This window comes from Desmodus rotundus, chromosome 7, assembly GCF_022682495.2.
Source record: "Desmodus rotundus isolate HL8 chromosome 7, HLdesRot8A.1, whole genome shotgun sequence".
NCBI lineage: Eukaryota > Metazoa > Chordata > Mammalia > Chiroptera > Phyllostomidae > Desmodus > Desmodus rotundus.
Window position 1 is genome coordinate 98,385,588 of NC_071393.1, and position 14,858 is coordinate 98,400,445.

At 39.6% G+C, this 14,858-nt stretch overlaps 2 protein-coding genes across 8 annotated transcripts in view; one reads left to right on the forward strand and one right to left on the reverse strand.

Annotated features, from left to right (window-relative positions):
* On the forward strand, positions 1 to 10,332 carry DMAC2L (distal membrane arm assembly component 2 like). 5 transcript variants are annotated; one of them, XM_045201352.3, is made up of 6 exons: positions 24 to 93; positions 830 to 928; positions 6,695 to 6,806; positions 7,700 to 7,908; positions 8,486 to 8,657; positions 9,315 to 10,332. In XM_045201352.3, exons 3-6 carry the CDS (start codon positions 6,700 to 6,702, stop codon positions 9,427 to 9,429), a joined length of 603 nt encoding a protein of 200 aa, XP_045057287.2. In that variant the 5' UTR covers positions 24 to 93; positions 830 to 928; positions 6,695 to 6,699; the 3' UTR covers positions 9,430 to 10,332. The 5 variants fall into 5 exon arrangements, with proteins under 5 accessions (XP_024423829.2, XP_045057287.2, XP_024423826.2 ...); XM_024568058.3 differs by lacking the exon at positions 24 to 93 and adding an exon at positions 100 to 265; XM_024568061.3 differs by lacking the exon at positions 830 to 928 and having other exon boundaries at positions 1 to 93.
* A 1,077-nt stretch (positions 10,333 to 11,409) lies between these two features.
* CDKL1 (cyclin dependent kinase like 1) overlaps positions 11,410 to 14,858 on the reverse strand; it is a 38,604-nt gene continuing 35,155 nt past the window's right edge. For all 3 annotated transcript variants that reach the window (XM_071221991.1, XM_053928189.2, XM_053928190.2), the window contains 2 exons: positions 14,247 to 14,402; positions 11,410 to 12,593 (listed from right to left, as the gene is read on the reverse strand). In XM_071221991.1, coding sequence (XP_071078092.1) covers positions 12,486 to 12,593; positions 14,247 to 14,402 — 264 coding nt within the window. In that variant the 3' untranslated portion in view covers positions 11,410 to 12,485. The remainder of the gene's footprint in view (positions 12,594 to 14,246; positions 14,403 to 14,858) is intronic.

Genomic DNA, 14,858 nt, shown 5'->3' on the forward strand with positions numbered 1-14,858 from the left:
AGTGACCAATGGGTGCGCTCGGCGGAGGGCGAAGGGCAGGCCGGCGCTGCTGTACACGCTGGGGACGCTCGCTCCCTCCCTCCCTCCGACACTGTGAGTAGTGGACCTAGGCCCGAGCGGCGGGACTGGAGTGGTAGTCACGCTCTGTCCTTTCCCTTCTCCCGTCGCTTGGCTTAGGGAAAACCTGTCCCGTCGAGTTGTGCGTCTTTGACCTTCACCGTCGAGCCGACGCGGGGCAGCGGGAGAAAATCAGGGCATGATTACGGTGATTACGATGAAACCTTGTCTTGGCGGGCCCAGTGGCCTCCCTTCCTCCCTCTCCGCCCCGCCCCGGCTCCGGCCCTGTACGTGGTCAGCTGGAGGCGGATTGCTCAGCACACGGCTCCCACCAAGCCAAGTGCCCACTGAAGGGGCGCGCCCCGTCCGGCCTTAGCCCTCGCTCGGGACCGAAGTCCTTTGTCACAGCAACTCCTGATAACCTGCGATCTTCTAGACTTCTTTTTGTGAGGCTCCTGGCGGTGGCATTCATTCGGTTGCTTATCGGTCCCGTAAATGTCGCGTAGAGGAACCGGACCCCTCTAGGTCTCTGCCATCATTTAGCGTTGTTCCCTTATCTTTACTACTGGGCCGACATAGAATTTTAACTATGCTGTGCGGGCCTGGGAACAGACTCTCCTGTACAGGTCCCATCTCCCCTGTTTCCCTATCTGTAAAATGAGGGAGGTGGGCTATGTAATTTCTAAAATACCTATTATTCTAAAATTACGTGATTATCCCTGTGCCAGTTGAACACCCGTTCTGTGCCTAATGGCAGTTTTTAATTTTTTAGGGTCAGAAGAGCTGAACAGAAAAGTAGAATGATACAACTTAATAGCTGGAAGAACTTTACTTGCCCGTTTGGATTTGGTTCCAGTCCTTAGGTGGCTTGGTGAGGTCACTTCACCTCTTTGCCTCAGACCCTTCCCTCCTCTGTGAACTAAGAGTAGTGGTAGTGGCTCCCTCATAGGGCTGTTGGGGTTAGGAGATAGGGCTCATCAGGTTTTAGCACAGTGAAGTATTCGATAAATGACTGATTTTATTATGTTCAAATGGTTTTACCTCCTGGATAGTTGTACATATTTTGCTTTATTTGTGAAAACAATGTAGAATGTTACCTGCTTTTTCTATCACAATTTAAAAAAAAAGGGATGGTTATTTTTTAAATTTATTTAACAATTTTTTGAGATAATTGTAGATCCCCATGCAGGTGTAAGGAACAACGGTGATTCTGTGTACCCTTTACTAAGTCTCCCTCAATGATAACATCTTGCCAAATGATCGCACAACATTACAACCAGGAAACTGACATTGACACAATCCATTGATCTTATTTAGGTTTCACCAATTTTACATATATGTTTTAATCAGTCCTCCCCGAGGATACATTTATTGATTTTAGAGAGACAGGAAGGGGGAAAGAGAGAGAGACAGAGAGAGAAACATCAATGTGAGACAGAAACATCAATGGGTTGCCTCCCATAGGTGTCCTGACCGGGGAGCCAAAAAAACCCACAACGATTTGGTGCACGGGAGGACACTCCAGCCAACCAAGCCACACTGTCCAGGGCAAGTTCTGTATAGTTTTTATCTGTGTGTAGGTTCTTGTATCCACCACCATTGTCAAGCACAGTTCCATCAAAAGAATCCCTCCATTGCCCCCTCTCCTTTTTTAATTTACTGATTTTTATATAGAGAGAAAAAAACCAACCAATTTGTTGTTCTATTTATTTATGCTTGGGGTTTGTTTTTTTTTTTTTTTTTTTAAGATTTTTATTTATTTTAGAGAGAGGGAAAGGCAGGGAGAAACAGAGGAAGAGAAACATGGATGTGAGAGAGAAACATTGATTGGTTGCCTCTTGCATGCCTCCAACCAGCGGCCTGGCCTGCAACCCAGGCATGTGCCCTGATCAAAATTGAACTGGAGACCTTTTGGTTTGCAGGACAACACCCAAGCCACTGAGTCACATGAGTCAGGGATATTTATGCATTTGTTGGTTGATTCTTGTATGTACCCTGATGGGGGATCTAGCCTGCAAGTGTGTGTATATATATACCGTATATATCATCAGGATGATGCTCTAAACAACTGAGCTACCTGGCCAGGGCTCCTCTGTAATATAACTGCACTTTCCTGCTGCAGGGCACCCCTTCCCCAGTCTGTTCTCCCTTTCTAAAATTTTGTCACTTCAAGAATTTACATAAACAGAACTATACAGTATATAACTTTTCAGAATTGGCTTTTCTCACTCAGCATAACCCCTTTAGATCCATCCCAGTTGTGGCATGTATCGATGGTTCATTCCTTATTGCCGAGTAGTATTTCATGGTACCACAGTATATTTAACCACTCACCCATTGAAGGACATCTGAATTGTTTCCAGTGTTTAGCTATTTTGAATAAAGCTGCTATTAACATTAGTGTACAGCTTTTTTGTGAGAACCTGTTTTTGTCTGCCTGGCATAAATGCCTAAGGCTCCGATTGCTGGGTCATTTGATAAGCACAGATTTAGTTATGTAAGAAACTGCCAAACTGCTTTTCCAAAGTGGCTTGTACCTTTGTACATTCCCACCAGCAATTTTCGAGTAATCAGTTTCTCCTCGTCACCAGCATATGGTGGGGTCACTATTTTTTATTTTAATCATTTTGATAGGTATGTAGTGGAAATGGTTATTTTTTTAGTCAGCATGTAGTTGATTTGTTACTAGGTTGAATGAAGAATTACATACTTCTAGGGTCTGTGATCAGACTTTAACAGACCATAGTAACTTTTTTACTGCTGTGATTTTGCGCATGTGCCTCTTAGTTTAGCAAGTCGAAAGAACTTATAATACACATGCTCTTTTTACGATTTTTTTTCTGTTTACCCTCTCCCCTAGGATTGTACCTTAATTTGTTTCAATTAAGTGATTTCAAATCAAGAGCTCACCTTACATTTATACACCCTGTAGTATCTCTGGCTAGAGACATTTGTGTTCATGACACCTCTCTCTCAGCTGAGAATGCGTGCTCGTCTTCCTCTGTTCAGAACCTGTAAGCTGTCAGTTCAGTAAGCGTCATGTGATGTTGGCCTAGAAATGGCTTTTGGGAACTTTGCTTCCAGTTCCTAATGAATTGCTCTATTATATTTCACTAGACTCGTCGTGCCTCAGGAATAAGAATTGGCATCAATAATAGGATCTTTGAAGTGAAATAGTGTTGTAATTTTGGGGGAAAGCACCCCCCAATTCTGATAACTCTCTCCCTACAGCCTTTTTCACCACTAAGTTAGCCATCACTTTGAATAGCCCACAGAAGTAATTATATCTAATATGTAAAACAGAACTTCCACTTAAGAAAACCAAACATTGTTTTAAGCAAATGGCAACTCTCAATCAGACCTAATCAGAAACACTGAGGATCCTTTTGAGTCACACAGAGGTTAGGCCTTCTCTAAGTCACAAACATAATCGCAACTTTTAGGAACATCAGTTACAAATTTGTGGCTCTGAGCCATGTTCTGATAATAAGTGTTCTTTTTAATGATTTTAACTCTTGAGTTATTTATCACAGTAGTAATTTAGTAGTGGTTGTTTTTTCAATCCTCACCTGAGGATATGTTTATTGATTTGAGAGAGATAGAAAGAAAGGGAAACATCGATCAGTCGCCTCCCATACCCACCCCAACCAGGGATCGAACCTGCAGCCTTTTGGTGTACAGGACCACCCTCCAACACAACTGAGCTCAGGGCCAGGGCAGTAGTGGTTATTTTTAACTTGCATTTAACTGGTTTCTGTTAATTCGTTAGAGTTTAATTCACCAACTTACCAGTAGAGGTCTCCTCTTTCCCTGTAGAGAGCATTCCCTGAGGTAGCCGCCTGAATTCATCTGAAATTGCTAAAATCAACTAGCAAAGTTGCAATGAGAATATACAAATCTACCAATTAATTTTTTACCTTTATTAATAGCCAAATAATTTTATTTTAATTATTTTAATTACATAATAGCTAATATTTTTAGAGGTCATAGTGGAAGTAGTAAATTTGGCTTTTTCTTTAAGCTGAATTAGAAGGTAGGCCAAAATAAATCAAGTGAAAGTACTCCAGTTTTCACAGACCACTTAAATGTACCTGCTTAATAACAGTTTCTCTGGTTTTACATTTCTCCATGGACATATATCAACCATGGAAGACTATTAATTAGCAAATATTCCTTAAACTCTTGCATTGGCCGTATGGCACTGTGCTAGGTGCTAAGCAAAATGGAGATGAATAAGATGTGATCCTTGCTGCTCTTTTTGCTCTGCAGAATTTTCTTTCCCTTTTCCAAAAGAAGATTCTAGTGTAAGCCTTCCCTTCACTCTTTTAGGCTCTGACAGAACTTGTTCATACCTCTGCTAAGACATGTGGCATGTTGCTTGTTTGTGTCTTCTGCCTTCTTCGTTAGACCATACATTCTATGAGGACAGGAACCACGACTTTGTCTCAGTGTTTTGGTTTTTCTGTCTTCCCATTGTGTCTCTTCCACTAGGTATAGCAGACATCCAATAAATATTTGTTGAGTGGATGGATGGATGGATAAAGATGGCAGTTGAATAAAGTCTTGAGGTTGAGTAAAATTTCCACAGAAAGGATTGGGTGAGTGGGAAGTAATGATAAATAAGGCACAGCCTGAGTTGAAGCTGGAAAGCCCAGATTTGTAAATGAGGTTGGCAGCCAATGGAGTTTTTAGAGGTGGGCACACGTGGAGGGAGCTCTAACAAAAAGCTGCAAAGGGCTGAGAATGTGAAAGTAGGGTGGGGGTAGTGAGAGGTTAACAGTCTTAAAGGTACAGTGATGGTGGAAAAGGGACCAGAAGGATAGGTGAGTTCAAGTCCTTACATCTTATCTCTCACTGTTCCACAACCTCAGCATCTTCAGTCACTTCCTCAGCTCTAAGTTGGTTCCCACTCAGGCCTCTTTCTAGTCCTCTTTTTTCCCCGTGAGTTGCAGAACCATCCAATGATTAAGGAAAGAGCCCTGAACTGGTAGTAGACAGAACTAGGTTCAAGTGTCAGCACTGCCACCAATTAGCCGTGAAACATTGGGCAAGTTCTTTCAAACACATGCATTTATTAAAACTCCACCTTGTTCTAGAAAGGATTTAGGGTGTCAGCAATTTACTTAATATCAGGGCTTCAGTTTCCTGATCTCTAAATGACAGGTTTGGTCTAGGTGGTCTGAGTTCCTTTCAGTTGTACCATGTTGTGACTTGGATTCTAATCAGTTGTTGCTCATCTCCTCTTAGAAGTTCAACACTTCATATTTGGAATATACAAAACTGGGAAATAAAAAAACCAGAACCCACAACCATATCCCTTCTGACACTGATTTCATAGTGGCATCATCATCCTACCAGTGACTCAGGACCACAACTGTCATCTTCAACTTCTCTGGCCCTTGCCCCTACATCTCACTTACTGAGTCATGTGCAGTCCATTCTGTAATGTCATTTTCATTCTTTCCCCACTCGGCCCTTTCCCAGGTCCCAGGCTCCTAGCTGGAGCCCTTGGTAGCTGCTTTCTGTCCTGTTCTGTTGTACTCAATCTTGATGTTGCTGTCTGAGTCATATTCCTGAAGCATAGCTCCAGCAATGCCAGTGTGTTGTGCTAAAACCTCAGTGACACCCAACCACCTGCAGAAGACAGTCCAAATGCCCTGGCTGATTGTGCCAGACCCTTTCTGATGTGACTATGTAAATTGTCTCCTCATTACCCCCATGTGCTAACCAAACTGAGATTCAACATGCCTAAATGTCCCTGGCTCCGCTCATCTCCTGACAGACCTTTTCCTGGTACCTTTATTGAAATCCTGGCCTGGTCTTATTTTAACTCTTTTGAAATGTTTATCAGGTTGTATCCTGTATTTTAACTACTCGGGAACTTGTTTGAGCTCACTCCACCCTGTCTTAACTTGTTAGCTCCTCAAAGACAACAACCGAGCTTCATTTATCCGTGTTTCCCCCCAACCTGGCACAGTACTAGAGAAATGTGAATTGGCATAAATCAGACTGAGACACAATTCAGAAATCACTTTCCCAATTCACGGTTATAGATTTTTATAGCTGGGAATCATCTGAGCACCTCATCTCCTTTTACAAGTGAGAAAACCAAGGGTCAGAGAGGTGAAGTTACTGGCCTAGACTTTCCCAGCTGCCCTTCCACAGTCGTTTACACTATTCTGGTGACATTGTTTGCAGCCTTGTCATAGGAATATCTGCTTCCATGTCTCCTCTTCCTTCCTGGATGTACGTGTCGTGACCTTCACACAGCACTCCCTAGGCGATTTAGTTTGCATTTTCATTGCGGGAAATGTAGATTGGGGGTAGCTGATTCTATCAATGTGTAGGTGCACTGCCTGAGTGGACACCAGGTGGCAACAGCACAGACAGACGCCAACTGAGGATAGAACAATGGAACCTAATGTCAAGGCGGGAAGGAACCACAGAGTACCTGGTTTCTTTTGCAGCAATAGAAGCTGGGAAACAGACAGGAGTGACTAGCTCAATAACTGTTGAGAGGCAAGTGAATCATCAGCTTTATTGGCACAAGAGCGTTGACTTTGAAGTTGTAAAGTGACTGTACGTGACTCCCGTTGCCAGCTGATTATCTAATATTAATAATGTTTTGTGTGTCTAGATTAAATGATGCTGTTTGGAAAAATTTCCTGGCAGTTATGTGGCTTAAGGAAACTCCCATGGTCATGTGACACCAGATACTTCTGGGGCTGGTTGAATGCAGTGTTTAATAAGTAAGTTACTCTCATTAAAGTGAAGGAACATGGGGATCATTAAAGTTAGATGAGTTCCCATTAGCTGTGTGATTATTTCTTGTGTTTCAGGTGGGTTTTTTGTACAGTGTATACATTATGATCCTCATGTTGTTTAAAAACAAACAAAACACACAAGCATCGAATAAGGATCAAAGATAGATTACAAAGTATTAATGTGACTGGGTTGCAGGATTTTAGTGATTTTTATCTTATTTGGCCTTTTCCTGCCTTTCAAGTTTTCTAAAATGAATATTTACTACTTTTATAATCAGAAAAGCTCAATAAATGTAATTTAAGAATATTCTATGGATTCTTACAGGATCTAGTTAGCCTTTTGAATAGTATCTAGGGAACTCAAGTTTTTAAAAAGTTAATGGGTGTCATGCTTAGAAACTGGTGAGGCAAACCTCCTTGTTGCTTAATACAGCGTTAACAACACTAACTAGAGAAAAAATTGTATATAGAAATTAACAAATATCACTTAAGATTAATTTGAACATAGGTTCAAAATTATTCCCTCCTTTATCACTAATAAAAACAACCAAGTGCATCATTCAATACATAGTTACTGAGTACCACCTGGTGCCAGGCACTGTGCTACGTATGAACCAATGAAGACTCACGTCTGCCTGATAGCTCATATAAAAATAACATGTCTTGACAGAGTTCACTTGGAAACAAAAATAAAAGCAGGAAAGGTAGCAGGTAGAGCCACTGTATGCTTTTCTTTGTGTGGGTCTCACTAATATACTTGTCTCCCTCCTCGGTCAGTTGAAATAGAAAGTTGTTGCTATTCTGTTTATGTTGGTGAATATAGTTAAGAAGCTAATGATTACAGTAAAACCTAACTGCTTTTGTTCGCTTTCCGACAGAGTAGATTATGAACGCATCAGGGACGCTGGGCCCGAAAGGGCGGCCTCCGAGTGGCTGCTTCGCTGTGGAGCCACGGTACGCTACCATGGCCAGGAGAGGTGGCAGAAGGACTACAACCACCTCCCAACAGGCCCTCTGGACAAATACAAAATCCAGGCCATTGATGCCACTGACTCCTGTATCATGAGCATTGGATTTGATTACATAGGTAACTACCCTATCATTTCTTGTGAGAAATGCAAGTGATTTACAGTGACATTTTGTTGCAGTTGAGTATTGTAGTCATAGATATGTCGTTTTTGCCTTTTCAGTATAATGCAGTTTGTTTCTCCCTATGTATAGTATTTATTTTTGAACTAAATAGAGATTACAAACAACTTCTTCTCCTTTCTCCCCTTACTAAGCTTGTCTCCGCATGACTTCATTCTGTGGTTTATTGACTTAAAATTCAAGCCTTGTTTGTCAAGCTTTTATCATTGAGAAATCCTCAGTATGTTGGAATAATTATATGCACACAGCTTCCGGTAGGGTGGGCATATCTTTCCTCCAGTGCATGGATGTCTGACTGCAATATGGTCCTCTCGGCACAACCCGTATAGTGAATACTCCGTGGTCACCTTATCACGGTTGATAAGGTGACTAATCATTCCAGTTTTCCTGGGACTGAGAGGTTTCCCAGGACATAGGATTTTTAATTCTGAAATCAGAACAGTCCTGCGAAAACTGAGATTGTCAGTTATTTTAATGGTAAAGTAGAATCTTAAACCGCCCTTTTTCCCCCATAGAGGGTCTAAAGCATGTTGAAAAAATAAGGCTCTGCAAGTGCCATTATATCGAGGACAGCTGTTTGGAGAGAATTGGCCAATTTGAAAATTTACAAGAAAGCTTGTTGGAAATGGAAATAATTTCGTGTGGCAGTGTCACAGACAAAGGCATCGCTGCTTTGTGTCATTTAAGGTAGGTGGTCAGTGCCAAAAGGGAAACTCGATAATGATGTTAAGGTGAAAAATCAGAATTTAAAACAGTTGAAGGGTCGTATCTTGTTTTAGTCCTGAAAAATACGAGAACATGATTTAACCTTCATCTCTAATACTTTAAAACAGTTGACATTATCAACCGTAATGCATTATTTTAGGGGGCATCTTTTAAAAAAGTAAATCTGTGTAAAGCACCTAGCATCATGCCTGCTACAGTAAGTTCTCAATAAGCATTATCTATTATGCTTCCTCTGCATCTTGTAAAGCAATTTTCCCCAAGTTCTGACAAGAACCTACACAGGAAGTTTGAGAAACTTTAAACATTAGAACCAAAAGTACTAGATTGTTTCATACAATAGTTGAGGCTTCAGGGCTTCATCCTGAATTCCTTTAAAAACTTTTCTAACTTGTTTCCCTTTCTAGGTTAAAATTCATATTTTATATCTCACATGCAAAGGTGTTTTATGCCATAATATACATAGAGTATTTGGAAAGATTCAGATAGAAGCATTGGTATAATTCAGAACAACTAATACACACATCCTGTCATTTTTTTCCTAAAAGTTAATAAATTGAATTTAGTTTTAATGCTATAAAAGCCAAATTGAAGTAACTTCTTTTCTTTCTCTTTTTACAGAAACCTCAAGTATTTGTTGTTAAGAGATCTTCCTGGAATAAAAAATAAAGAAAACCTTGTCCAAGCCTTTAAGACAACACTCCCTTCTCTGGAACTAAAATTAGACTTGAAGTAAAATAACAATAATCAACAATCAGTGCCTTATTCAATATAAAGTGTCGTTTAAAATTGTTGATCCTAAACAGCAGGACATAATTATGTAATCGACACATAATTAGATATCATATTTAAAAGCAGAAAGTCCATCATGTAGGAAATAAATATTCAGACAAGGCTCACTAAAGTTACTAAACTGAAAATGATGTAAAACCAGGTAGCATTTTAATTCTAATATATTCCTCTTTTTATATACATACGTGTATAGGTATCTGTTGATTTAGATGCTGACTTAAGAGTTCTTTCAAGTTACTTCAATGTACAACACAGATATTCTTTATTGTGTTTTAACAGTAATTTATGTTACATTTTACCTTAAAGTTATTGAAGCATGTTACTATAAATGTACAATTGTGAAAAATTGAAAGCTAAATTTCAGATTCATCGACAAAGTCAATCATGCAAAGGAATCAGTGGTTACTGAGGCATTCATATTGCTTCCCAGGGTTTGCATGCCTTTCTCATGATCCTGCATTCCTGTGCTTTTATAACATACACCCTTTTGCTGAATGAGTAGTTTCTGGCTAATTTGTCTTATTTGGTAAGTTTAGTCTGGTGCTTTATTAAAAGTAGACATAAATACTTGGCTGAATTCAAATAGCTCTACTGACTGCAGTAAAGCAGAGGAAACATGCATGAGGACCAGCAGAGTTGTACTTACTTTTTGCTTCAATTAAAAAAGAGTATTAAACTGAAAGTTTTAACACGTCAATTAGAAACTGATTTTTATTCCCCCATATACATTGGATACTATTTCCTATGAGCTCAAGGGACAACAGAAAGGAGTATACACAAAATTCAATTTATAGCTAGAAAGCAGTGATAAAGAATACCATTAAATAAAAACACATCTTTATTTTTACCTGCTTGAAGGGGCTCTGATTCTATTATTGTTATATGCCAAATTATTTGTGGATTTCTGTATGTTTGGTTTAAACATTAAGCTGTTGAATACAACTTTGGAAGTAATTTTAAAATAAACACTTTCCATGATAGTGCACTCAGGTAGAAAATGAATTTTAATTGTGCTTAGAAACCAGCTTATGTAAATAGCACATACCATACATGATATACTATTTACTAATATAATTGCCACTGTCATTTTTAAATCAGAAAAATAATAAATTAAAAAAAAAGACAAGGATATAGAAGAGTCTCACCTGAAACAGTGGTGATTCCATGTGAAGAAAAGGTTGTAGATGTGGTTAATGTAAGCGTACATTTAATAGAACTCATTAGAAAAAAGCAAGCACACCTCTCTCAAGTTTGACTACTGTGTGATGAGGCAACTGATTCACCACAGTTTAGTCTGGAGCTACTTTCTATTCTGAATGGTATTCTGTAAAACTGTTACATAAATAGGCAGTTACAGTCACCTGCCTTGTCAAGTGCATTGTTTTGGGTGAAGGAAAAGGGGAAAAACAAAATGTAGACTATTCACACAAGTTGGATATCCTTGTCATTTGACGCAAAACTACATAACAAGAATTAGATAATACTGGGGTTAGTAATTAGCCTACTATCAGCCCTATGCAAGAATCTACATACATCAGGAAGACTTTGGATACCATTAAACTGGCTGGGGTAGCCAAAATGATTGAGCAGTTGCCAGAATTTGGTGGGTTACTTACTTAGCTGTAAGTGAATAAGGTCAAATGCTCTCATGAAGAAAATTAACATAGCAGTAAACAGGGTGCAGAGGAAATGTTTTGAAGATACAATAAAATACAACTTCAAAAACCATGGCTGAGAACTGCTAGGAGATAGCTGCAGCACATCAACCAAAAATGACTTTGAGTTATAAGAAAAGACATGAACTTCACATTGCCCTTGTGTCTATGCGACAAGGATGAACTGTTTGAATAGGAGCAATAGGCCAAATCAGAGCTAATTATGTCATCATTTTAAGTATCACCGTGCAAGCAAGGAATCCTCAATATCATTTTGGACTACAGTTTTATTATTATTTGTTAGAATAGTATGTATATACATACACATATGTACATGTGTGCATACACACATATACATATTGTATAAAAAGATATTTCAGGGAAAACAACAGTTTACAACCTAAGGTCTTTCATGACCCAGGTAAAAACTCATAAGCAATTTCTTCGAACACCAGATCACTATAGTCCTGCCTGTAGATCTGTCTCCAAGTCCGAAGCTGAACTGGAGAGAAAGGAGTACTAATTACTTTTAGGCTGGCAGGCTCAGTTCCTGCCAAGCCTATAGGTTTTGTCCTGCCCCTTGCGCCTTGGTCAGCGCCAGTCTGCATGCCATTGTTTTCAAGGGGAATTGAGTGAACGGGTGTAGATGGAGTACAGTAATCCATCTCACCTGTAAAAATGACTCAGATGCATCCTTTACTAAAGGTAAAGACAAAAGTATATGTGAGAAATGTCTATAAACACATCATTAAATATGTAAGCATATGTCTTTGATAATACATGTTTTTAAGCATTTTGAATAACTTAAATATTCCAAAAATGTTTTAAAATTTAAAAACCAAGAAAGAGAACAAACAGGAAATAGAATTTTAAATATTTTGATTTCCAGAACTAAAACCCTCCTTAAACATGATGTTGAAACAATCTGAAAAGATAGGAGATAGGACTCAAGGCAACAGAGATCTAAGGAAATACATACGGGCATTTTGTGATCCATTTCTCACTGTTGCATATGGTACAAGGGAAGCATAAACCTTTTTTACACCTCTAGTTTTGTCAGAGCAATGGGCAGTAGATACCATTTCTGTATCTGTCCATAAGTTCAGATACTCAGATACAACAAAAACACTAGTGGAAATCCAAGTGAGTTTTCCCCTTCTGTTCTGGATAGCATCACCAAGCATGGAAGACTGCTTCTGGAATTTCCTTTCCTATCTTGCCAAGTGGTCTCCCCTCATTAGTTACTTACGTTTTCTCAACATTGGGATGGTTTTCAATCAAATGTATTAGGGTTTTTTTTTTAGTTATTAATCAGTTCTTTTTTTATCATCAATCTCCAAGCTCCTTAAATGTTTGGAAAATGGTAGTTAAGTTTCTTGGTATTGTAGCAGTACTTCTTATTATCCAAAGCTGGAAGGATGCTGCTGTTAGTCAGCTGAGGTAGGTACTGCAACTGAAAATACAAAGCACAGAATTACGTTTAATGCCGTGCACTTTTTCCATTGTCGGTAACATATCACAAAAGAGGTAAATAAGTGAAATTTCCAGCACAGAAATACTTTTTCTGCACAGAATCCAGAACGTGAGAGAGGACAAAATGTTTAAATTTGGTCTCTGCTTTTCCTTTTAGAGGTTTATTTCACGTTAAGAAGAAAAACATGCACATTAAACAAAATTTAGAGAATATAAAAAAGGAAAATTCTATGTGTCAACATTATTGGAAAAAAGCATATATTCACAGGAGTCCAGCATATATTCACAGGATCATTTAAGCCAATGCCTTGTTTTACAGCAAAGAAAACTGGTGTCTGGAGCATTTAGGCGATTTGCCCACTTACTCCTTAGTTAAAAAGAGAAAAACTGCTTCCTTCGAGCTGCCAGAAATTGTTTGAATTTATTGTAAATGTCATGTAAAAACAAGGAGAACACACACCTATACTTTTTTATTGTACTATACGGCTGTAGGTATCTGAAAAGTAGGTATTTTTTTATTACTTTTAAATCAAACAGTTGAATCCTTCAGTACTTATGAGCAATACACAAATTAGTGGGATTCCCATATTCTTTCAAGTGAAATTATTTCCATCAAGACTCTTTACTCTTGATCACAAAAAAACAGAGAGATAAGGGCTAACTCTGAAGGGGGAGTCTTTTTCCAACCTGTTTTGCTCCCTGGGTCATATATGACAGAGACTAAAATATAAACATTCTCAATTTTGAAACTGACCTATCCTTAGGGCCCTGAAGTTCATGTGGTACCTGCTCCTAATGGCCAGTATACCCTCTTCCCTCCTCCAAACCTCACACACACCACCAGATACCACTCAGCATGCTGTGCAGTGGAGGCTGCAAAGGGAAAGTCTAAAGCAAGATAATTTCAGCTTAAGGGGTATCTAGGCAGTTTCAGAAGTGACCAGGAGCAGCCGGCTCATCTTAGTTTTGGTTCCGACTACAATCCATCCTAAATTATTACAGCTTTTGGCTTATGACAAGACACTTAATGTAAGGCCATTTTGCCACTTTACACCAATCATGATGCTTCACAGGCTCCCAGTGTGCACTTTGGATGCTACTCTTTGGCTAAATGTACTATTCTGCGGTTATCACTGAAGGCACTCATCACTGCATTTACCCTAGCCAACTCTGCCAGTTAGAGGATCAGGAGGGAAAACAGTTCCTTTGGGGGAATAAACCTGGAATGTCAATTAATACAGAAGGTAAACAAGATGACTAAGAGCTGCTGGGATGAATCTGATTTCATTTTCCAAAACACAAAAAGCACGCTCAGCTGGAGTGACACCAGGTACGCAGCTGAGACCTGTGCTCACACATGCCAAAAACCCTGGCCCCTGGGTGGCACCCAGGAACTGCAGGGCAAGAACATCTTTTGGATTCAGGGAGAAAGGGCCTTAGGAGGCAGCTGTCTCTGGGGCCCCGGCTGGTAAATCATGTGAGCAGGGTCCTGGGGCAGGAATGAGGTGCTGGAGCTGCCAGCCACAGTTGCCACCACCAGTGCAGATTCACACTCTCTTGACCAGGTGGCAGGTCTGAGGTCATTTGAAACTGCAACCTTGGATGCTTTCGTAAAGCTGTGCCCCATTCTTACCCCAGGCAGGTGCTTTCGATTCTGTCTTAGGGCCTTCCTTGTTGGCTTGTCATGATCTTTGGCCAAACCCCCTTTTTCTCTGATGCTGTCAAAATAGGGGTGTTGCAACAGCTGTTCACACGTCAGTCTCTCAGCAGGATTCATGTGAAGACAGCCCTAAAAGAAGAGAAAATTCCATCTTTCTCACTTTTTAAGAATAATACTAATGTATTAATGTCATGTTTTCTTCTTTGTAAGATTAAACTTAGAATCAGTTTGGAACAAAGTGGGGGAAAAAAGAGGGGGCAAAAACCCAGTCATGGTTTTAGTTCCTTCCATGATCATTCCAGAATGGGTAACTACATAATAAATAGTTTCTGGAAATAGTAACCAAAAATCATTTTCCCCACCTTGTTCTCTTCTTGAGGCAGTTGCTACTCTGCTCCCAAGGAGTAGGATACAACTGGATTATCCACTTAACCCATTCTGTCCCTTGCATATACTTTGTAAAAACTAGGTTGATTTTTTTTAATTTAAAAAATAATACCTACATGTGGTCAAAATAAAATGCATACAAGACTCAGCGAAGTCCACCACTCTTTCCATTTCCCCCTCTAAAATCAGATTTTTTTT